The sequence below is a fragment of the Alternaria atra genome, assembly GCF_907166805.1.
Source record: "Alternaria atra isolate CS162 genome assembly, contig: 35, whole genome shotgun sequence".
NCBI classification, from domain to species: Eukaryota; Fungi; Ascomycota; class Dothideomycetes; order Pleosporales; family Pleosporaceae; genus Alternaria; species Alternaria atra.
In genome coordinates this window covers 652,996-675,856 of record NW_025091334.1, presented here as the reverse complement: position 1 = coordinate 675,856, position 22,861 = coordinate 652,996, and the positions used below count along the sequence as shown (strand labels likewise).

General features: G+C 51.6%; 9 protein-coding genes across 9 annotated transcripts; 6 read left to right on the top strand and 3 right to left on the bottom strand.

The window, feature by feature from the left end:
* Positions 1-379: 379 nt before the first annotated feature.
* Positions 380-2,135, top strand: ALTATR162_LOCUS11132 (uncharacterized protein; the record flags this gene model as incomplete). The annotated part of the gene is made up of 2 exons (XM_043318774.1): positions 380-573; positions 626-2,135. The coding sequence occupies 2 exons, from the start codon at positions 380-382 to the stop codon at positions 2,133-2,135; spliced, it is 1,704 nt and encodes a 567-aa protein (XP_043174709.1).
* An 861-nt stretch (positions 2,136-2,996) lies between these two features.
* On the top strand, positions 2,997-5,615 carry ALTATR162_LOCUS11131 (uncharacterized protein; the record flags this gene model as incomplete). The annotated part of the gene is made up of 4 exons (XM_043318773.1): positions 2,997-3,296; positions 3,355-3,774; positions 3,820-4,602; positions 4,650-5,615. 4 exons carry the CDS (start codon positions 2,997-2,999, stop codon positions 5,613-5,615), a joined length of 2,469 nt encoding a protein of 822 aa, XP_043174708.1.
* A 349-nt stretch (positions 5,616-5,964) lies between these two features.
* ALTATR162_LOCUS11130 (uncharacterized protein) lies at positions 5,965-8,326 on the bottom strand (the record flags this gene model as incomplete). Its single annotated transcript, XM_043318772.1, has 3 exons — positions 5,965-7,608; positions 7,657-8,066; positions 8,116-8,326. 3 exons carry the CDS (start codon positions 8,324-8,326, stop codon positions 5,965-5,967), a joined length of 2,265 nt encoding a protein of 754 aa, XP_043174707.1.
* A 1,021-nt stretch (positions 8,327-9,347) lies between these two features.
* Positions 9,348-10,991, top strand: ALTATR162_LOCUS11129 (uncharacterized protein; the record flags this gene model as incomplete). Its single annotated transcript, XM_043318771.1, has 3 exons — positions 9,348-9,436; positions 9,486-10,394; positions 10,448-10,991. 3 exons carry the CDS (start codon positions 9,348-9,350, stop codon positions 10,989-10,991), a joined length of 1,542 nt encoding a protein of 513 aa, XP_043174706.1.
* A 366-nt stretch (positions 10,992-11,357) lies between these two features.
* Positions 11,358-13,166, bottom strand: ALTATR162_LOCUS11128 (uncharacterized protein; the record flags this gene model as incomplete). Its single annotated transcript, XM_043318770.1, has 3 exons — positions 11,358-12,920; positions 12,968-13,022; positions 13,078-13,166. 3 exons carry the CDS (start codon positions 13,164-13,166, stop codon positions 11,358-11,360), a joined length of 1,707 nt encoding a protein of 568 aa, XP_043174705.1.
* Positions 13,167-13,624: 458 nt separating this feature from the next.
* Positions 13,625-16,303, top strand: ALTATR162_LOCUS11127 (uncharacterized protein; the record flags this gene model as incomplete). The annotated part of the gene is made up of 3 exons (XM_043318769.1): positions 13,625-13,727; positions 13,776-16,009; positions 16,058-16,303. The coding sequence occupies 3 exons, from the start codon at positions 13,625-13,627 to the stop codon at positions 16,301-16,303; spliced, it is 2,583 nt and encodes an 860-aa protein (XP_043174704.1).
* A 576-nt stretch (positions 16,304-16,879) lies between these two features.
* Positions 16,880-17,521, top strand: ALTATR162_LOCUS11126 (uncharacterized protein; the record flags this gene model as incomplete). Its single annotated transcript, XM_043318768.1, has 4 exons — positions 16,880-17,060; positions 17,111-17,160; positions 17,369-17,432; positions 17,484-17,521. The coding sequence occupies 4 exons, from the start codon at positions 16,880-16,882 to the stop codon at positions 17,519-17,521; spliced, it is 333 nt and encodes a 110-aa protein (XP_043174703.1).
* Positions 17,522-18,478: 957 nt separating this feature from the next.
* Positions 18,479-19,249, top strand: ALTATR162_LOCUS11125 (uncharacterized protein; the record flags this gene model as incomplete). Its single annotated transcript, XM_043318767.1, has 3 exons — positions 18,479-18,526; positions 18,582-19,007; positions 19,058-19,249. 3 exons carry the CDS (start codon positions 18,479-18,481, stop codon positions 19,247-19,249), a joined length of 666 nt encoding a protein of 221 aa, XP_043174702.1.
* A 672-nt stretch (positions 19,250-19,921) lies between these two features.
* Positions 19,922-22,684, bottom strand: ALTATR162_LOCUS11124 (uncharacterized protein; the record flags this gene model as incomplete). Its single annotated transcript, XM_043318766.1, has 2 exons — positions 19,922-21,833; positions 21,882-22,684. 2 exons carry the CDS (start codon positions 22,682-22,684, stop codon positions 19,922-19,924), a joined length of 2,715 nt encoding a protein of 904 aa, XP_043174701.1.
* Between the last annotated feature and the right edge of the window lie 177 nt (positions 22,685-22,861).

Sequence of the window (22,861 nt, the reverse complement as noted above, 5' to 3'; positions counted from 1 at the left end):
TATGCCGTTCAAGACTTTTTAATTTCTCTAGGCTCACGTGTATATTTCGATGCGCTTCTGCTTACACATCTGGCGCCTTCACGCCATGGGATGTTCCTAGGTTGACATGTGAAGCCGTTCTGGGTGCGGCTCTGGGGGCGTGGCGAGGACAACGTGGGGGCGTTGGCGTGCAGGGCCCAGGCGAGCTTCGGAAGTTTATCAGCTCATCCTCTCCTGTTCCACTGGCTGGCTCCGGCGCAACACACCGTGAAACTTAGTTCCTTTTGAGGCACTGCAAAACTATGGTTTGAGCGCGTCTGCTCTAAATTTCGTTTGTTCAATTGAGCCCGCAGTTGAGTACCCATTCGAGTACGCTTCGTGTACCACACCGCATCGCACCATGGCCGCCCGGGCAGACAGGAAGTCGAAGGTTTTCAGTCGGCGAGAGATTGAAGCTCAGATCGCCAATGGACGCTCAATTGTCATAGTGGACAGCAAGGTCTTGAAGGTAGACGCATGGCTACCCTACCACCCAGGCGGGGACAAAGCCATCCGGCACATGGTGGGACGAGATGCAACAGACGAAGTCACTCGGTATGTCCGCTTGTATCACCTAGAGAAGCTACTTGCTAACTTGTATGCTTAGTTTCCACTCTACGCAAACACTCGAGCTCATGAACCGCTACCAAGTCGGCCGCATTGAAGGTCGATGGATCAACTTCCTACCGCCGATACAGGGTGGAAAGTTCAGGACACAAGAAGAGCTGGACAAATTTTCAGAGGAGGAATACATGGAATCATGCTCTTCTTCGGAGCAAGAGACTGCTAGCTCAGCTTCTTCTGCCGACAGCAGCCCACTCTTCGAACCAGCGGATCGTCCCTCTGCTTCGATTCGCAAGCGTAATGGAGCCGACATTGGCAGAGCTTCCTCGACTTCCAGCGTCTCATCGGTCGAGTTGGAAGATAAGGTATCTCCGAAGATGTCAGTGCTTGACAGGCGAACTCAGGAAGAGCTAGACTTCGACAAGGCCAAATATCCGTCTCTAGATCCGGCCACTCAAGATCACATCACACAAAAGTACCGCGAGCTGCAAGTGCGCATAAAGCAAGAAGGGCTCTACGACTGCAACTATACCGCGTACGGTGTTGAGTGCCTACGTTATGGGTCTTTCTTGGCCGCGTTCCTGTTTCTTTTGTCAACAGGATGGTATATTACCAGTGCCATCCCGCTTGCGTGCCTTTGGCACCAGCTCACATTCACTGTCCATGATGCTGGTCACATGGGCATTACCCACGATTTTACGACCGATTCGACCATTGCAATGTTTATCGCCTCGTATATGGGCGGTTTGAGCGCTTGCTGGTGGAAATACAATCATAACGTGCACCATCTCGTTACGAACCACCCCGAACACGATCCCGATATCCAGTATATTCCCTTCTTCTCCATCACACATCGATTCATGGAGAGTCTCACCACGACCTTCTACGAGTGGGTCATGGAATACGATGCCTTTGCAAAGCTCATGATCCGGATACAGCACTACACCTACTACCCGATCATGCTGTTTGCGCGTTTCAATTTGTACAGACTTTCATGGATGTATCTGCTTCTTGGAAAGGGACCCAAGAAAGGACCCGCATGGTGGCACCGATACTTTGAGATTGTGGGCATGACTGTCTTCTGGACCTGGTTCGGCTACGGTGTTGTGTACAAGTCCATTCCTGACAACTGGAGTCGATTCTGGTTCGTCATGATTGCCCACGCGCTTACGTCACCGCTTCATGTGCAGATTACGCTGTCTCATTTCGCTATGAGCACAGCGGATCTGGGTATCCACGAGTCATTTGCCCAGAAGATGCTTCGCACAACAATGGATGTTGACTGCCCGCAGTGGTTGGATTTCTTCCATGGTGGCCTACAGTTTCAGGCTATCCACCATCTGTATCCACGAATCCCCAGGCATAATCTGAGGCAGACCCAAAAGTTGGTGCAGGAGTTTTGTAATGAAGTGGATATACCGTACGCGTTGTACGGCTTCCTGGACGGCAATAAGCTGGTCGTTGGACGACTGGCTGATGTAGCAAGACAAGCTGCAATCTTTGCTGAATGCCAGAGGACGATCGCCGCAGAGGGAGACTATGGAATGCATTGAAGAATTTATAATAGACATCCAAGATCAATCTGATACGTTTATACATCTACCTGATCCAAGGCCCTATTGTAACAGTGATGGAGTCTTGAAGCGTCACTTTGGTTCTCCTGTCTGCCTAGGCTGTACAGAGATACTTTAGTCGCAAATTTGCAGTAGACGCGTGCGTAGATCACTATCCGCTCGGATGAAGGTTCCGATCCCGAAGCTAGGGTCGGATGGGAAGTGGAGGCTTGCTTGTCCGCCGCGTTCCGCTTCTTGGAATATGTTAAAGGTATTCCCAGAACTGGCGCATTAAGCTTGCTCCATCGTTTTAACCGTACTTATTATCATGCAAGTGAAAAATCAGGTGGTGCTGTGCCTAGGTAATCCTCATCGCCAGCTCAGTCAGCTCAGGTATATATCACGCCATGTATAGCACATGGCGAGGATTGACAGGAACGCGTCGCCCACTAGCGTGACTGTTGGTTGACCCCACCTCGGTCCATCAGGCCATGACGCAACCAACAAACAGCTCCAAAAGGAATTTGTCGCTATGATGGTATCGCGCTGCAGTAGCATGATCCTGCCCAGAGCACCAATGACAGAGCTCAATGCATCAAGAGAGTGTCTCCGGCCTTGCCGCTGGCCAGCTTCCAAGCTTTCAACCGCGACTACTGCGCGACTGCTTAAAGGCCCTCTACCTCTACAGTCCAGCATTATCTGAAAACTGTACCTCTCAATCCCTAAAAAACTACGCTACTCGCGATTGCTCTTTGGAGCTTCCATAGTTTTTACGCAGTTTAACTACTTCCTCAAACCCAGCTTCACTCGAGACCTTACCTGAACGCAAGAAAGGTCGGACCTATCAGCCAGCCAGCAATCATGGACGCCATGGTAGCGAAAGCTCCTGCAGATCCTGAGACAGTCGTCGAGGATGTCGAGAACCTCAGCATCTCCCCATACGGACCCGCGAGATCATCAATCACTGAACACCCACTCAGTGAGGATGAGGTGAGGAAGATGACCGACTACTTCCATGCTTCTCTATACATGTGCCTGGGCATGATATATCTCCGGAGGAATCCTTTACTCCGTGAACCCCTCATCCTGGATCACCTCAAGCGACGCCTCTTAGGACATTGGGGTTCGGATGCCGGACAGAGCTTCACATGGATTCATATGGTATGAACAGACATACGCGATTCTGGTATCGTAATGAGCTAACTCAGCGACTTTGCAGAACCGTCTTATCAAGAAGTACGATTTGGACGCTATTTTCATCTCCGGCCCTGGCCATGGCGCACCCGCTGTTCTCTCAAACAGTTTCCTCGAAGGAGTCTACTCTGAGGTCTACCCTGATAAGAGCGAAGATGAGGAGGGTATGAGGCGTTTCTTCAAGTCTTTCTCATTCCCTGGTGGAATCGGATCTCATGCCACACCCGAGACACCTGGCAGCTTGCACGAGGGTGGAGAGCTTGGTTACTCCATCTCTCACGCTTTTGGAACAGTATTCGATCACCCGGATCTTATCGCTCTAACCATGGTCGGAGACGGCGAGTCTGAGACTGGCCCTCTTGCTACGAGCTGGCATTCAACCAAATTCTTAAACCCTATCACGGATGGTGCGGTCTTGCCCGTATTACATCTGAACGGCTACAAGGTACGGCGCTGAAGATGGTGGAAGGATGTGGCTAATACTACCTAGATCAATAACCCGACCGTTCTTGCTCGTGTAAGTCACAAGGAGCTCGAAGCGCTTTTCGTCGGTTACGGATGGACGCCCTACTTTGTCGAGGGAAGCGATATCCCATCCATGCACCAAGCCATGGCTGCTACGATGGAACGCTGCATCACGAAGATCCGCGAATACCAAAAGGAGGCTAGGGACTCAGGCAAGGCTTTCAGGCCGCGCTGGCCCATGATTGTGCTCCGTACCCCCAAGGGATGGACAGCACCCAGGAAGCTCGATGGAGACCACTTCCTGGAGGGCTTCTGGCGTGCACATCAAGTCCCTCTTACAAACGTCCTCAAGGACAAGTCTCAGCTCAAGATCTTGGAAGAGTGGATGCGCTCGTACGAGCCTGAGAAGCACTTCGACAAGAATGGCAAGCTTGTCCCCGAACTTAGGGAATTGGCCCCAACTGGCAACAGAAGGATGAGCGCCAACCCTGTTACGAACGGTGGTCTGATCCGACACAAGCTTCACATACCCGACTTCCGTAATTATTCTATTGAAGTCACGAAGGGAGGTGTTGCAAAGGTTGGTAGTATGGCCAACTGCGCCGCCTTTTTGCGCGATATCATCAAAGAAAACCAGAAAGACTTCCGTCTGTTTGGTCCTGACGAGACTGAATCCAACAAGCTTGGCAAGGTTTACGAGGCAGGCAAGAAGGTTTGGATGGGCGAGTACTTTGAGGAAGACGAGGATGGTGGTAACCTAGCGTACGAAGGACGCGTTATGGAGATGCTCTCAGAGCACACTGTAGAGGTAAGATATACAGCATTATTCAATACCGCAGTACTAACCTTGTTCAGGGTTGGTTAGAGGGCTATATTCTCTCTGGACGGCACGGTCTGCTCAACAGCTACGAGCCTTTCATTCACATCATTGACTCCATGGTCAACCAGCACTGCAAGTGGATTGAGAAGTGTCTCGAAGTCGAATGGAGACAGAAGATTGCTTCGCTCAACATTTTGCTTACTGCGACTGTCTGGAGACAAGATCATAACGGATTCACACATCAAGACCCAGGCTTCCTCGACGTAGTGGCGAACAAGAGTCCCGAGGTTGTCCGTATCTACCTCCCACCAGACGCCAACTGCCTGCTCTCGACAATGAACCACTGCCTTCGTAGCGAAAACTACGTCAACGTCATTGTTGCCGACAAGCAAGAGCATCTCCAGTACCTCACCATGGAGCAGGCTATCGCCCATTGCACAAAGGGCGTTGGTATCTGGGAATGGGCAAGTAACGATAAGGATCAAGAGCCTGACATTGTCATGGCATCGTGCGGTGATGTGTCTACACACGAATCCCTGGCCGCGACAGCGTTGCTGCGCACACACCTGCCTGAGCTCAAGATCCGCTTCGTAAACGTTGTGGACCTGTTCAAACTCATCGACGAGGACCAGCACCCTCACGGTCTCAAGGCGCACGAGTACAGGGCCATCTTCACGGACAACGTACCTTGCATCTTCAACTTCCACTCTTACCCCTGGTTGATCCACCGCTTGACATATGGCCGCAAGGGTCAGCAGAATCTGCTCGTCCGCGGATACAGGGAGAAGGGCAACATTGATACCCCCCTCGAGCTGGCTATCAGGAATGGTACTGACCGCTATAGCTTGGCGATTGATGCACTTGACAACATTCCCAGCTTGGGTAATAAGGGTGCGGCAACGAGAGACAAGTTGCTTGATGAGCAAATCAAGGCCAAGAACTATGCCTACCATGAGGGCATGGATCCCAAGGAGACAGAGGACTGGGTTTGGCCGTTTTAGATGCTTCCGTGGTAGGGTTTGCGATTGAGTGTGAATGAGGACGGCTACTTTCTTCTTGGCTGAGATTGAGCGTTACGATCCTGTATGATAATGATAATATACATGATTTACTATCATCCCTCGCCCCTCTATCACAACCCGAGTTAAGCACATGTTTGAAGCAAAATACCGGTGATGAAGAGTCTGAATTCCTAGGAACCAAACTATGCAAGGCAGCATATGCTGCGGAACCCAAAACGCCATTTCTATGCAATATAAGTTTGCGCTCACGACAAGCGCGCTGCCAAAAACGCCGTGAACACCATGCTTGGTAGAAGAAGAAATCAAACAGCAAAAAGCGAGCCGAAGCTCAGAAGTCATAACCAGTATTAATACTCAATCCCATCCTCATGTTGTCCACCGTCTTGCCCCCAACACCTTTAAGCATAGCCAGCGATTCCAGATCCATAATTTCGGCATCGTCCATTTCAACCAGGCAGTTCACAATGTTATCCGCTTTCTTTGCACCCACACCCTTTAGCGCTTTGATTTGATTGACGTCTCGCGAGTTGATGATCTTGAGGAGATGGGAAGTACGAGGTGTTTGCTGAGCGGCGGAATAGACAGGCAGATCGGTAGTGGTGGTGGCAGCGGCGTCGTCACGGAAAATGGGCAGTTTCTTGGTCGTCTTTTTCGGTTTGCGGGTGGCCTTGGGTTTGCTGGTGTATTGGAAGCTAGTGTCGGAGGCATAGGATTCTTCGTGGTCGGAGGGAGGCTGGGGAGCGAATTCTTCATCTTCTTCTGATGCGTCTTTGTAGACTATCTTTGGCTTTGGGGTTTTCTTTTCAGCTTTCAGGGGGGCCATGAGGAGGTTGGTAACGGGAGCGGCGGTGTGCGAGGGGAGTTCAATAGGGGCGGAGACGTGCTTGGTAATTTCTTCCCGTTTGGCACGTATCCGGTCTTCGAGTGTCCTCATCTTGGCTTCGAGCTTTGCGTTACCAGGGAAGAATGGCTGTGCCAGCTGGTACATTCTCAGTGCACTGGCATCCTCGCCACGCATGTGGTGTTGCTTCGCCATCAGCAGGAATTGCAAGCCCTGCGACTTGCCGTCTTCCTCGTGTGCATCGATCCGGTTTTCAAGCTCGTCCAGCCGCTTCTGCAATTCTGCAGAAAGCGCTGGAGCAACAGTGCCGGCATCTTGCAATGCCTTCTCCGCTAGTCTCTCATCCACCTTCTGTGCTATAAGAGCTTCAATCGAAGCCTTAGTCAGGGCAGGCTCTCTACTCGGTATCCGTGAGGTGTTATCCCCAGTTCGGAATGCCTTTGTCGGTCGTGTCGCAAAGGTGCTGCTGGGTTCAGCTGCTCGCTTGGAACCCTCTGTCCTTCGTACTCCTTGGTTCTGTGCAAGGCTAGTCACACGGGGAGCAGCCTTATGAGAATCAGAATATACAGAGAACGCCTTGGCAGGCTTTTCTCCTTTCTTCTGCTTCTCGGGCTCTGGGATGTTCGCGTTGGTTTTGGCCACGAGCGATCTTAGCGGTTGCCGTGCCATGGTTGTTCCGCTGATGCCAGTGGTCGTTGCCAATGGCTTGACTGCTGTCCTGTACATGGGATCGTTTTCCACTTCTGCGACCTCAATCTTCTTCGTTCGGCTGGCGAAGTTCAAGGAACTAATCGTATCTTGGTGGTATGCACGGGTAGGAGCAAGGTTCAGAATCATGACAGTTAAGCCCTTATTCTGACCTAGGGACAAGATTCTCGTCATCTTGGACTCGCGGTATGGAATACGGCTGGCCTTCTTGTTCATAGCTTCCACGCATTGTGCAAGTACGAACAGCGACTTGTTGATGGCCGAACTCTCGACCAAGCGCTCCTTGTTGTTTTCGGTTCGTCTGTTGTCTTCGGATCCTGCAAGATCAATGCAAGAAACTCGGCTGACGCGAACAGTTTCTTCAGTGGTTTGGGTAATCTTGACGCAGAGGACGGCATGTGATCGGGAAGAGTGTGCGTTGAGCTGCAGTATCGTTAGCGGCGTTTACCTCAAACGCGTGTGAATCCTCACCTTGGTAGCAGATGTGGACCTGTTCATGTTGGCTTGGTCATAGAGCTGCTCAAACTCCTTAAGCGTCGTGCATGGCTTCTCTGTAAGACCAACGACGACAGTCTTGCCATGGTTGTCTCTGATGGGCAGACCAGACGGGGTACGCTTCTCTGGGGGTTCGAAGAGATCGTAGACGCGATCGCAGTAGATCTCGAAGTACTCCAGAGCAACCTCGACCTGTGTGGCACCGGCCGTGTCCTTCTCGATCTTCTTGCATCGTCGGTATATTGAGCTCAACAGTCTTGGGATGACACCGCGGTCTGCCAGCGACTTTCCTCCTCGCATTGTATGTGTCTTGCCGGTACCGGTGCAGCCATGGGCAAATATGGATAGATCAAAGCCATTGAAAAGGTGCTTCACCGTCGGCGCGACTAGCTTGGAGTCAGCTTCAGTCTCGAAACGCGTCCATGGCCAACTCACTCTCGGCATCGAAAAGCTGCTGCTGTGTCGCGTCCTGCTCGTACACAGAGCTGAATTGGAAGCTGAAGGACTCGGCCTCGTTCTTAGGACTCGGTATCCGTACGACTGCCGGGGTGGTCTCGCCGTCCAATGTCTCGGCGGTGACAATGGTGTCTTTGTCGAGCTCCTGTTTCAAAAGAGGACGTATCCTCGCGACGACGCGTACGCTCATGGTGAAGACCGAGGATGCAAGGCGATAGGATAAAAGAGAAACAAAAGTCTACGTCTACAGAGAAAAGAATGCTGGACCTATCGTCCGTACGTGACGTCGAAGCTCTGGCGATATTCTGCCAATGCAAAGGGCCTGGTCCTAGCGGAATGGCGGTCTGTGTTGTTCTTCCTTGTCGAAACTCGCCTGTTACCTGAGCAACCACCCACCGCCCAGACGAATGAACATCAGGCACGTGCAAACCCGCCAACACATCTCGATCCACTATGAAAATCGTCGATAGCTATAGCTGCTACTTACAGGCATCCAGGTGGCATGCTATCGTGGATGTTGAGATGCGTGGTGTGGAGAAATCGTGCAGGGTCCACATCTCTGACGCTTCCTAAAGCCGAGAGCTGGCAGTGTGTTGCATGATCAAGCGGAAAGCGGCAGTACTCAACGGCTTCGGGTCGCGTAATCGAGCCTCATTCCGAAAGGCTATTTCTGGCATATGGAGACCTGGAGGCTCTGCGCGGGAAGCAGAGTCGTTCGGCCAGGCGCTTGAAGGTCGTGGCTCGATTATGCCATGTCGCTGTCTCATTGGTCCACTGATGAAACACCACTCCAGCGCATCAGAGCACCACAGCCACTCCTCCAGTCACCAGCGCTACTTTTCTATGAGGCTCGAGTGGCACGTCCAAATTACAGGTCACTGCGGCAATGCTGGGCCAGTACTACTCTTTGCTCCATTGTATACTCAAACCGTGCTCAAGGCGGCTAATGCAGCTTCAAAACCCGCTGCCAGCCCACGTAGCAATGAGGCCCTTGCCATAGCCATCTGAACGTCTAGATTGTGGTTTGATTGACACGAACGATTTCGTTTCTTTCCTTGGTCGCTTTCCTTGCCGTCTGTTTCTCCTTGTCGATCGTTTCTCTTAAGCGTTGACTATCTCAGTCCCATCCTTCATTCTGTCGTTTTCCCATCTTGCCTGCAAGCGCCGTCTTTCCTTCGTTCATCTACTCCTAATCAACTGTCGTCTTGAAGATGGCTATCTTCTCCATTATTCTGCTGCTGGCAGCGTATTCCACATCCATAATCGCTGGGCCGGTCCCACAGGCCCACCGAAGGCAACTGTAAGAAGTTCACTCATAGGTTGCGGAAGTAGTCACTGACTTCATACAGCTTTACTAGTTATACCAACACCACTTCCACCATTTTCTCAACATCAGAGCAAAAGACTGCGGAAGCAGAGACCGCTATCATAGTGGAGCCAATCCAACAAACTGTCGTGACATCGATAGCACCGGCTATCACGTTCGTCAATCCTGACGGAAAACCACTTGTGACACAAGATCCACAGACTATCTTCTCTACTTCTTTTATCACGCCCTCACCCTTACCGACCACGGAGGAAAGTTCAAGCGCAGTAGCTACCCCCTCAGTAACACCAAGCCCGGTACCCACGCCCATAGAAAGTATTAGCGTGCCGATATCGTCTGTCATTGGATCCTCAGCGTTCTCAAGCTCAGTTGACGCAGTCGATAACAAGACAGCAAGTGAGACAAGTCAACAGGTTCCCATGTTTACTTATTCGCCCATAGAGGAAGAGACATCTACCTCGCTTGCTACTCCTACTGCACCGGCGACAAGTGCAATCCCGGCGTCTACCACAGGCGGCTTACCTGGCTTCACTCATCCCGCCGCAGCACCCTCAAACTTACCGTCCGCCAATACCACTACTGGTTCGACGATTGCAAGTGCATCTTCTATGATCGAGTCGGTCATACAGGCGTCCTCTTCATCCCCTATGGTCAACTCAACCTCTCTGGCACTTCCAGTTCCCACATCGAGCGGCTCGCCTACAGCTGCTCTCCCTTCTGAGACTGCTTCAGACGCCATAGATGTAACATCGCGCATCATCGTCACGCAATACACCACCATTTATGCGACATCCCAGCCACCTCAGACACCCGCACAAGAGTCAGCGATGCCAACTGAGGCTCAAGAGTCCGCTCCATTAGCTTCTCCAACATCAGAAGTAGCTAGTGCATCCATGCCGTCTCCATCGAATGCTCCAGCTGAAGTATCTCCGTCGGCATCTCTTCAAGTCCCGCCCGTGGTGATTGTAACATCATATACCACAGTCATGCCAACACCAACACCAGAACCCAGCCAGACATCAGAAACACCTGCCTCTTCAGCTTTTCCAGAACCGATCATATCCAGTTCGGTGGCCACATCGTCTTCAACTGTAAGTTCGTCTTCGGAAGCAGCAGAGCCAACACCCACAATACCCGCATCATCGTCTTCAATGTCGGATATTTCCGCGCCTACACCTACATCAATCGCATTGTCGTCTTCCGTTACACCAACCACGTCGAGTACCCCGGAAAGCTCAGCACAGCTATCACCGTCTCCCTCATCCATGGCACCACCTCCAGAAGCGTCTTCACAGCCTTCCTCCTCTTCCTCCATTGCGTCACCTCCAGAAGTAACTGCATCGACATCCGACGCCGTGCCGACACCACCGACAACAACAACGGAGATGCTGTCTTCTGCATCACCAGAACCAGAGCCGGCGCCCTCGTCGACAACATCGGAAGGTCCGCTGATCATCACGCCGATACCACCGAGTCAAGTATTTACAGTAACTGTTACTGCGACTGCGACGGAGAAGGAGACGGTTAGGGAGACGGCTACTGTTACTGTAACCGCTTGAGCAATGAGCGAAAGGGACAACGTTGTGTGTGTGTTTTTTATGCTTTGCTAAAATGATTAATTGCGCTGGTTTGCAAGGAAAAGAACGTAGTGTTAATTTGATACCCAAACCTTGAGAATATTATCCATTTCGTATATCCAGTTATACGTCGTATTGCAAAGCCGTGTTCTTGATTTCGGTGCAGAGTATAATGCAAGAGAGACTGTCGTTTAATTGGGCTACATTGCATTATTCAATTTCGTGCTACTAAGACTTGACATAGACTCCTAGTGTGAAGTGTGCTCCCACGAACCCCAACTTTATATTTGCACCGCTTCAAAGAGATGGATATACGGTCAATACCCACTCTGCTCCTTCCTCCCACCTCCTTCAGCCCCGTCATCATCTCCATCACCCCTGTTGGCTTTGGCATCACCAGCAGCCTCCTGGATACCCTGTGCATCACCTCTCAGCTTCTCAAAGTAGGCCTTGACATCCTCTGCACCAACAGCTTGACCCGACTCAGCGAACGGTTTCAAAAACGCCGAGACCTTGTCTTTGAGATGCGCATACGCCATGGCACCCTGGATAGCACGTACACGGTCCATGTTGCCAAACGCTGCTTCGCCACGGTCGAGAATACTGCCTGTGCCAACTGACTGTCCACCTTCATCGCCCTCTTCGGATACGGGAGGCTCATAGGTATCTTCCTCTTCTAGGAGTTGGGGATGAGCTTTTAGTTGGGGGTAGCAGGCGTCGCAGTGACAAAGGTGATCGCGGAAGTCGGGCTTTACGAAGAGGGAGAAGGGTGTTGTGAGAGCAGTCTCGGGTAGAGAAGGAAGGGAAGCGTGTTTTGGCGCTTCCGGTACTTCTGGCTTCTTTGGCGTTATGGGAAGTGTTGTTATATCTTCGGCAATGCTGGAAAGTGTGCCACTTGGATCTTCGGACTTTTGGCGCTTAGCCAGAGTGGGTGCTGCCAGATGCGATGCTGTCTGTTGCTCTTCATCTTCATCAGAAGCTTTACGTTTCTTAGAGTCGCCGTTTGTGTGCGCTGGAGCTGAGACGGTGGACTTCTGAGCATGAGAAAGCGCAATGGTCTTGTCGTGGTAGACTGGCGGGAGGAAGCCAGTCGAGCCAGCGTACTGTTTGATCCATGGGTTTGCCGCAACGCACTTATAACAGATGAAATGATCGAAGTCATCTTCCTCAGGAAAACCTGGAGGTAGTGGTGGATCGTCATCGTCTTGAGCACCAGTTTCCGCTGCAATGTCGTTTCCATCAACTCCATCACCACTTGCCACTGCAGCTGTAATATCCGTTGAAACTGGAGGCGCATTCTCATCCGTGTTTTCGTTGGTCTTGGTTTCATCTGTCGCAGGCTTGTCGGTCTCGATTGGATCTGTCCCACCGTTCGTCTCTTCAGCCTTCGGCTTCTCTATCATCTTGCTATACTCGGCCCGAGTGATGCCTACCAGGCACTCAGGGTGCCACCAGTCCTCGCCACAGCCGCCCTCCTCGCAAGTTCCGAGTCCAAGGCATTGGAACATTGTACCCTTTTCTTGATTAGGGTCATAGTCCTCGCCGCAGCCACAGAATTTATTCCTAAAGTTCTGGTTGTACTTGTTTGTCTTTGCTGGCTCTTCACCCGTCACATCGCCCTTCCGCCCAGTCTCTGCGTTGAGGCGAAGCGTGCAAGGTGTCATATCCGGTATTCTGGTAGTTCCGCAGTCGCATATGAAGTTGCGCTTGTTGAATAGCTCAACAAGAGTATGTTCGCCATGGCAAGAGATCGAACACGAGTAGCAGACGCCTGCTGGAGTGTATTGCTGAGCGGACGATGCGGGTGCTGGGTTACAGGTGAGGCATGCGTAGAGGCTCTGACGAAGAGGACCGAGGTCGCGTGTGCAAGTATCGAATTGCTGTATCTTGTCAGTCAACGCACATTCGGAGCGGTATGTGTACTGACGTATGGAAGAGCCTCGCGTGCTTCTGCCTCGAGGCTGAGTTGTTCCTTGATAAAGCTGTCAAAATGCCGTTAGTCTCAATACCGAAAGCGACGCTGGAGAAGACATGTACTCGGCTGCTGTTTGTGAGCTTTCTGAGGCTTGCGATATACTGCTGGTGCGCGGCTTCGAGGACATGGTCGTTGACTGCGAGTCGGCCATGGTTGCGATGTAACGCGTAACAACTCTATCTGAAAGGAAACGGAATCTGAAATGTAGTATGAGCTGACGAATTGTTGAAATGCGGGGTTCTATACCAAATTAATCCGATTGTAGTAAATACGGGCCGTAAACTCTGGTGAACAGTGAGGAAGGCGCTGGATGCGCCTGGTCGCTGATTGGCCACAGCGAAACCACTTTACGCGTGGAAAAGGAAAGCGCGACGCGGACGTGTTGCTGGCCCTTACTACCCCTTCTCTCCCACCTTCAACCCCGCTCTGCAGCCCGCTATCACCTTACTTTGTCTGGGTTGTATATGTAAAGAATCTTGCATTGAGTGAATATGAGGTATGTGTCTCAGATTTCTATGATACTCGTAGGCCGAGCACCGACCCGAGCCCCTCTTTACCACCAACAACAAGACACTAACAAACATCAGTTCACCACCACTTCGCTCCAATATGTCGTCCGCAAACCGTGGTGTGGGCCCTAGCAGCAGAAGCAACAAACGTGCAAGAGATGATGAGGACCTCCCTTCCTCAGCGGCGCATCCGCCGTCCAGCCGTGAGTGCGACGAAAACATGCAACACAACAATGGCTAAACAAGCACAGCAATGGCCTCCTCCCCTCCCATGCTTCCCCAAGACGACGATGCAGACATGCTTGACGATGACGACATCATTCGCGACGTAGACGACCTCGACGAAGACGCAGAAGAGGCTGAAGGAATCGATCTATTCGCCGACGATTTTGAAAACGACTACGCAGCTCGAGAGAACGATGCCTACGAAGGCCAGGGTATCGATGATGAAGGCGATTACGAAGAGCTTAGTATTGCCCAAAGGCGGGAACTTGATGCGCGACTCAATGCTCGGGACAGAGAGGCAAGACGCCGCATGCCCGCTGCCTTCCTGCCAGATGAAGACGAGCAGGATGGCCTGGCAGGCTTGATGGGGATGGGGCGCCGCCGCGTTCGGAGAAATCGATACGACGAAGAAGATGATATGGATATGACCGACGATATCATGAACGAGGAGTTGACGCTTGAGGCGCTTACCGATGTAAAAGCCAACACCTTGACGGATTGGGTGGCCCAACCTCAAGTCGCTAGGACAATCGCGCGCGAGTTCAAGTCTTTCCTCACAGAATACACCGACGAGCAAGGTCACTCAGTATACGGAGCCCGCATTCGAACCTTGGGTGAGGTCAACGCAGAGTCTTTAGAGGTCTCATTCGACCACCTTGCCGAACAGAAAGCGACACTAGCTTATTGGCTCGCCAACACTCCGACTGAGATGTTGAAAATCTTCGACCAGGTGGCTATGGAAGTTGCTCTCCTTCACTACCCGGACTACGAGCGCATCCACTCCGAGATTCACGTTCGCATCACCGACGTACCCGTCCAGTATACTCTGCGCCAGCTCCGCCAATCGCATCTGAACAGTCTAGTCCGTGTCAGTGGAGTTGTCACCCGCCGAAGCGGAGTCTTCCCTCAACTCAAATACGTCAAGTTTGACTGCACAAAGTGCGGCGTTACTCTCGGTCCCTTCCACCAAGATTCCAACGTTGAGGTCAAAATCTCCTTCTGCCAGAACTGCCAATCGCGTGGACCTTTTACGGTCAACTCCGAGCGTACAGTTTACCGAAACTACCAAAAGCTCACTCTACAAGAGTCTCCCGGTACTGTACCTGCGGGACGTTTGCCTCGTCATCGTGAGGTCATCCTTCTTTGGGACCTGATTGACTCTGCAAAGCCTGGTGAGGAGATTGAAGTTACTGGTATCTACCGTAACAACTACGACGCGGCTCTGAACAACAAGAATGGTTTCCCTGTGTTTGCGACCATTCTTGAGGCAAACTACGTCGTCAAGTCTCATGACCAACTCGCTGGCTTCCGGTTGACCGAAGACGACGAGAAGGAGATTCGGCGACTATCTAAGGATCCTCGCATCGTAGATAAGATCATCAACTCTATGGCCCCAAGTATCTACGGGCACACTGATGTTAAAACCGCTGTAGCACTCTCCCTCTTCGGAGGTGTCAGCAAAGAGGCCGCTGGCCGTCACGCTATTCGTGGCGACATCAACGTCTTACTTCTTGGAGATCCTGGTACCGCCAAGTCCCAGGTCTTGAAATTCGTCGAAAAGACTGCCCATCGTGCTGTCTTCGCAACTGGCCAGGGTGCTTCCGCTGTTGGTCTTACCGCGTCCGTTCGTCGTGATCCCATGACGAGCGAGTGGACTCTTGAAGGTGGTGCACTCGTACTTGCCGATAAAGGTACTTGCCTCATCGACGAGTTTGACAAGATGAACGACCAGGACCGAACGTCCATTCACGAGGCAATGGAGCAACAAACCATCTCCATCTCAAAAGCTGGTATTGTCACAACCCTCCAAGCTCGTTGTTCGATTGTAGCAGCTGCCAACCCCATTGGTGGCCGATACAACTCAACGATTCCTTTCTCGCAGAACGTTGAGCTTACCGAACCTATCCTGTCTCGATTCGATATTCTGTGTGTCGTGCGCGATACTGTTGATCCAGTGGAGGATGAGCGTTTAGCCAAGTTCGTGGTGAACTCTCACGGCCGTGCCCACCCTCTTGTCAACTCTGCTTACGGGTACTCTGATAAGTCAAAGGCGACGCAAAACGGAGATGACCACATGGAAGTCGATGACAATGCTCCGAAAAAGGAGGGTGAGATTCCACAAGACCTACTCAGGAAGTATATTCTCTACGCGAGGGAGAAATGCAGACCCAAGCTATACCAAATCGAGCAAGACAAGATTGCCCGTCTCTTTGCAGACATGCGCCGAGAATCTATGGCAACTGGAGCCTATCCTATCACCGTAAGTACACAACTCTTATCCTAGTAAAGTACCTACTCACGACTACAGGTCCGTCATCTCGAAGCTATTCTGCGTATTGCAGAGTCTTTCTGTAAGATGCGTCTCTCCGACTACGTCGCATCGATAGACATCGATCGCGCCATTGCTGTTGCAGTTGACTCCTTCGTTGGATCACAAAAGGTCAGCGCAAAGAAAGCCTTGGCAAGGGCTTTCGCAAAGTATACTCTGAACAGGCCTGGCGCTGTTGGAGCTCCGACTCGAGGAGGGCGACAGGCGCAAAGAGCAGCGGCTTGATTGTAGTCATCGGCTGTTAAACGTTCATTGTGATGAGCTAGTAGACGTGTTTAGAGGAAGGAGTTTGTTGGGTGCGTTTTGATTAACGGCGCGTGAAGGTGCAATGATACCATGTTGGAAAGCGTTCTTTGTATGCCTATATTTTGTCTGCATAGAACTGGGTGCCAGGTACTCACAATGATCATTCTCAGCTAGATAGAATATCTGTATAAAATGCCTGACGATTTTGCCTTCACTGTGCAATTTTCAAACGCATGAGGCACTCCACAGTGTGAGCAAAAAAAGCGCGAGATGCGCATACGTCCCGATACGAGTATTTGACGCGATCGCGTTGTTACCACTGACTCCAACCCTTCTAACTTGTAATTCGTTCTTCAACATATCAACATCTCAAAGTTAACCCGGATTCCTACACAAGTCATGGAGATGCTGTCTTCGGTGTTCGCATAAGTCGCTAGCGCGCCAAGATTTGCCCACACAATTTCTGCGCGACTGCCCCATTTCCTTCAAACAACCAACAACGACCGGAGCTCAACAACCCTTAGGAATACCACATTCGACTTCCTACGAGCAACGATGGCCCCCAAGAAGAACAAGAGAACCGCCGACTCCATCAACTCGCGCCTTGCGCTTGTGATGAAGTCCGGTAAGGTCACCCTCGGCTACAAGTCCACCCTCAAGAGCCTGCGAACTGGCAAGGCCAAGCTCGTCATCATCGCCGGAAACACCCCTCCCCTGAGGAAGTCTGAGCTCGAGTGTAAGCAATACCGTTATCTGAGATTGCAAGCAATCGCTAATTCCAGACAGACTACGCCATGTTGTCCAAGACCTCCGTCCACCACTTCTCCGGTAACAACGTACGTACACTCCCGTTCACTCTCATTGCCTAACGACGAGATGTCTTGCACGCTACAGAGCTCGTTGTCCTTTGGTTCCAAGATGCAGTAGAACATATATGCGACCGCGACGATAACGAGCTCTTTCGTGTTGGGTATACTTCGAGGGCTGGCTCTGAGAAGAGGTCTGAACATGGCTTCGGAGAGCTATCAGCTAATACCAGTTTAGATCGAGTTGGGCACCGCTTGCGGTAAGCTCTTCCGCTGCTCCGTCATGTCCATCCTTGATGCCGGTATGTATCTCCTCTGGTCACGATAAATACAGTCCGCTGACAAATTGATAGGTGACTCCGACATCCTGAGCCAGAACACCGAGAACTAGAGTGCCATGGCATGGGAAGGAAGCAGTTAGACATGATACCTAGGGTGTGGCGCAAGCTAGACCCATGATGATATCCAATGAATGACACAAGATTCATGAGCCATAATGACTGTCCATGTTTGTACTTTGCGACGTGACTCATCCCGGACAGGCTTGCACATCCTCGCCTTCTCACTAGTGCTTACAGATCAAGTTCTTGAAGGCCGTTATACGCCGATGTAAGTACGAAGAAGCTATTAACATATCCCAAAGTAGAGCAAGTCTGCTAAATGGCCCATGTTAAATCTAAAGTACGATTTGAGCATTCCTGACGTACACCTCACTGCAATGTACGCGGAAAGAATGCAACATGTTTGGTGATCTTAGCTTTCATCTATGGATCGCAAATACGAAAGATACGCTTGGGTTCTATGTTGCGTATAACTTATTGAAACATGCTTTGTATCGGCTACTGAAGATCGCTGCATGCGTCCCTAGAACTGCACATTCGCCACCAGGAGATGAAGGAATCTGTGTCGCGTCAGACGCCCACAAAGCGGCCTGTCTTTGTGGAATATATTATACGTCTTAGGTAGATATATAGATAAATTCGGTTAACCTATAAACATGTAACACTGCGAGTACCTTTAGGGTACGTTTTGCTCTAGCGACACGAATTGCACATTCGGTGGTCGGGCTGTGGCGTTGCGGTGCTTTGAAATCCGGCTCTGGGGTGATTGCCCACACAGGGTCCGTGCGTTCGTCAATATTCCCGCTTAGCAATCCACGACGCCTTCCCTTCGCCTTCCGACACGACAACTCCCTACCAACTTAAATACAGGGTAAGGTACGTACGGCTGTCGCATTTCTCTCCGCCGGTAGACGAGTTACTGACAACTGCATCAGTTTGCGCTCGCTCTCATATTCGACGAATCCCGGACACCCGCTCATTGATATACAGCAGGAACAACCGTCACAATGGCTCGCCGTCCCGCCCGTTGCTACCGCTACTGCAAGAACAAGCCCGTACGTCACAATGGAAATATCGCGAAAGGAGGACAATAGGCTGACTGGGCTGTAGTACCCCAAGAGCAGGTTCAACCGTGGTGTCCCCGATGCCAAGATCCGCATTTTCGACCTTGGTCGCAAGAAGGCCAACGTAGACGACTTCCCGCTCTGCATTCACTTGGTCTCCAACGAGTACGAGCAGCTGTCCTCCGAGGCGCTCGAGGCCGCCCGTATTTGCGCCAACAAGTACTTCGTCAAGAACGGTGGAAAGGAATCTTTCCATCTCCGTGTCCGCGTCCACCCCTACCACGTCGTCCGTATCAACAAGATGTTGTCTTGCGCTGGTGCCGATAGATTGCAGACGGGTATGCGTGGTGCTTTCGGAAAGCCCAACGGTCTTGTCGCTCGTGTCAACATTGGTCAGATCCTCATGTCTGTCCGCACTAGGGACAACAACCGCGCCGTCGCTCTCGAGGCTCTCAGGCGTTGCCAGTACAAGGTATGTTGCAAAATGACGTCATATTTTACATGAGGCTAATTAGTTTGCAGTTCCCCGGTCGCCAAAAGATCATCGTCTCCAAGAACTGGGGTTTCACTCCCCTCAAGCGCCAGGAGTACATTGACCTCCGCCAGGAGGGCAAGGTCAAGATTGACGGTGCCTACGTCCAGTTCCTCCGCAACAAGGGTAACCTCGCCAACAACATCCGTCGTTTCCCCGAGGCTTTCGAGTCCTCTGCTTAGATTTGGGATTGAGAGATGAGTTGTGTGCATGATGATCATGGGTCCAATGGGAATTCGGTTACGGCGTGATTTGCTTTCTTCATCATTTATGGATGAAGGCTGGAGGGTGAATATCTGCGGCGTGTAACTGTGGAGAACGACCAGACACAGCCGGACAATGACAAATGATACAACAACCGCTGTTCCCAACATGATCGTGCTTGTGACTGTTATTGAGACAACTCTATATTGCCATATGGAAGACTGCGAGTCGATCTCAACTATTGCAGCTACAGTTCTGACGCAGTCATATCCACCAACATACGTTAGTCGCAGGATAGACGATTTTGTCACGGTATGATTGAGACATGTATCACCAGTGAGCTGCGATTACTGTCTACGAAGATGCTCGTTTATTTCAAGTTGTACTTGGTACTAAGTATGCACCTCATAAGTATGCATACAAATCTACGTTAGAACTTGAGCAGAAAAGTAACGGTGTATACCTTTAGGGTTTCTCAAGGTACGACTTATAATAGGCAAGTTTCTTCGTAGAAGTAAAAGTGCACATGATTTCTACTAGTAATATTTGTATGCTATGAGTGGTATAAGAGCCCAACCGGACAAACTCATTGAACCAACGCCAGCATGCCCTCACAATGACCAGAGGTAAATGCAATACATGTGTATAGTTTAAACACCAACACCAGCGCCTCGTCCTTCAGCCTGCGCACGAGAAAACTGCTGCAAGAGCTGCAGAACACCTCCGCGGTTGTTGCCTGGTACTTCTTCCTCCTCGTCATCGTCATCCTGTGCAAGACGACTTGTTCGCCATGAGTCGCCGAGTGTACTCTCTTCTTCGATCCGCGTATTCGATGGGCCTGGTGCATCCGGGACTGCTTGCAGCGGCGTTCGATATCTGCTGTGTGGCGCTTGACGTGGCGAACCGCGTAATATCGATGCAGAAGAGGGTTGATGATGAGGATCAAGGAGGACAGAGTTCATGGGCTCATCCCTAGTACCCGGCCTATGTCTCGGTGTCCTCTGCTGAGGGTTCTGTCGTCCGGTTGGTCCTCTGCTCGTTCCTCTTGCACCCATCTCCACTGGCTGAGCAGTCTGCGACATGGAGCCAAAGTTGTTTGGGAACTGTGGTGGAGGGTTGAATTGGCCTCGTCCTTGAAGACGACCGTTGTAGCCACGTCCAGGGTTCTGGTACGTGTCCAAAAAACCATAGTACGATGCCATCATCTTGTTGTCTTTGGCCATGAAGTAGTCTTCTCGAAGATCAGGATCTTCTCTTGGGGCAGCAGATCCGTTTGCCGGGATGTTATTGGCGTTGCGTGTGGTCTTTGTAGAGGGAAACATGGAGTACGAACATGTCACACCCAGGCCATCGACTACAATCGAGAACTCACGGAAGAAGTCAACGATGCGGTCGCTGCATTGAGGCAACCGGAAGATGAGTAGGAAAGGTGTGATGACCATGCTCAGTATCTCTTCAGCGAAGATGAGAATCTTAGGCTGGTACAGTTGAGCGAATTCGGCGCGAACTTCGTCCGTGTGTAGCCTATCACGCCACGACTCTGGTTCGTAGCGCGTGTGGTAGATGACGTGGTTGAGGTAAAAGGACGGATCGGTGACTTGATCGTCCTGAGGGCTGCTTCCACGTGCGACACGGTATATCGTACTAAGAATACCGATCCAGAAGATAGCAGTCTTGCCGGGTGTAATCTCAAAGTTGAGAAACAACTCCGAATCGAGGAGCGTGAACACCACAAGGACAAATGCGAATGCTCCCGCGATAAATGCGACAAACGAGGAAACCTGTTCGGTTTTGTCTTTGGGAAACTGGGCGAGGTAGAGGTTTGCGTACGGATAGGCCATATTACGACGACGGGCGAAGTAATGAGGAAGCTCATTGAATTCGCGGAACTTCCACTGAGCAAAAGTGGTAAAGTCGCGGTTGCTGAGTTGGCCAGGATCCTTGTGGTACTCAGTGAAGTACTTGAACATGTATGATGCAAGCACGAATACCACAGCGAAAGGTGCGCATAGGATACTGATGATGCCAGTCCAGAAGAAGCGGGTCTTTAACCTCTTTACGAGCTCTCGACGGTTGCGCTCCTTCAGGAAGTCAGGGTTGAATTGGCCGTTCGGTCCGCTAAAAACAAAGTCCATAATGGCGAGGTTGACGTGCCATCTGGTCGTCTCTGAGAAGATATGTCGGTTGCCAAAGAAGGGAAGAGGAACAGTGACGTCCAGTATCTCCTTGTTGAAGAGGGCGATCAGATAGTTTTCACGACGCATGAGACGACCTGCGATGTCGATAGCGTCTAACCGCTGCCTGCTTTTCGAATCGAGCAACTTGCGCGTCTGTGGAGACAGATTTGAGGCGGTCGCCAAGTTCAGGTCCCGCAACGCCATGATGCGTGTCACCACCTGCTGCCACTGTATTGTTTGTATGTCGCGGTCGGGGATGTCGAGTAGATAATGGTAGAAGTCGTGCATGGCCCGCAGGCGAGGTATATCGGTGATTAAGGTGTAGAAAGAGTAGAGCCAGTAGATGAGGAAGAGCCAGAGGGCGAATATCCAAAACCCATGGATGCTACATCATGTCAGTCTGGAGCTAAGTTGATGGGAATACGTCACTGACCTCGCAGCACACTTGGGCACCAGGACCTGGCTCATCTTGTTGCTTTCTGACAACTTGGAGTAGTCGATGCACCAGCCAAGAAAAGTCATGAAGCCGACTACAAAGGCAGTTTGCGCGAGCGTTAGAGCTCGTCTCAGAAGGATGGAATATATTCCGCAGCCGACGTAGTACTCGTAGACCTCGGTCATGTAGTTGTCCAAATCCGTCTGATTCACCCACAGCCACAAGGCCTTCTCCTTCCGATCGGCGACGAAATGCCCAGGCCTGCTGGTATGTCCCCACGGCCTTGAAGATGCACCGCTCCTATCATCATCATGCAGCCGCTGCTGGGTCCTGGTAGCATTCCACTGTGCCCGTGTCTGTCGCGTGGCCGGGCCTGGCACTGGCATAGGGAGGCCTTCGTTGCGCTGCGCCGAACTTGGCCCAGGTTCGTGTCCTCCTTCGAGAAGCAACGACTGTGGTACATCGTCATCGTCATCCAAGGGTGCGGTGCGGGCTGGGGCTGGCTGTCTCCAAGCTGGCGTGCGGCTCGCTGTGTTGATGCCGGGTGGAGCGCTGCGTTGGGCCTCCGGGGAGACGGCACGACTCTCAGTCGTCATCTGGCTTGACGATGCTTCCTCGAGTAGGTGTGCGAGGTCTTGCTCCTCAAAGCGAGCCTCAAAGTTCTCCTCGTCTATGTCCATCTCGTGTCGCTCCTCGGTCGAGGTAGAGTCGCGGCGGTCGTGGGCGGTCAAGGATTCGCGTTCGTATGTTTCGTCCGAGGCAGAAGGAAGAAGCCTAGACAGTAGGTTGGAGGCCATCATGGTCGATATGCAGTGATGCGCTCAGGCAACGGCGGGGCGCGTGGCCGTGCTGCGCTGGGTAAAGGGCGTTTGGAGGTTGGTAGAGTGGTCAGAGGACCGAAGGCGTGATCCCCAAAAGTCAAGACGAGCCTCCATGAGCACTGACGTAGACTTAGTCAGTGACCATTTCAGCGTGAT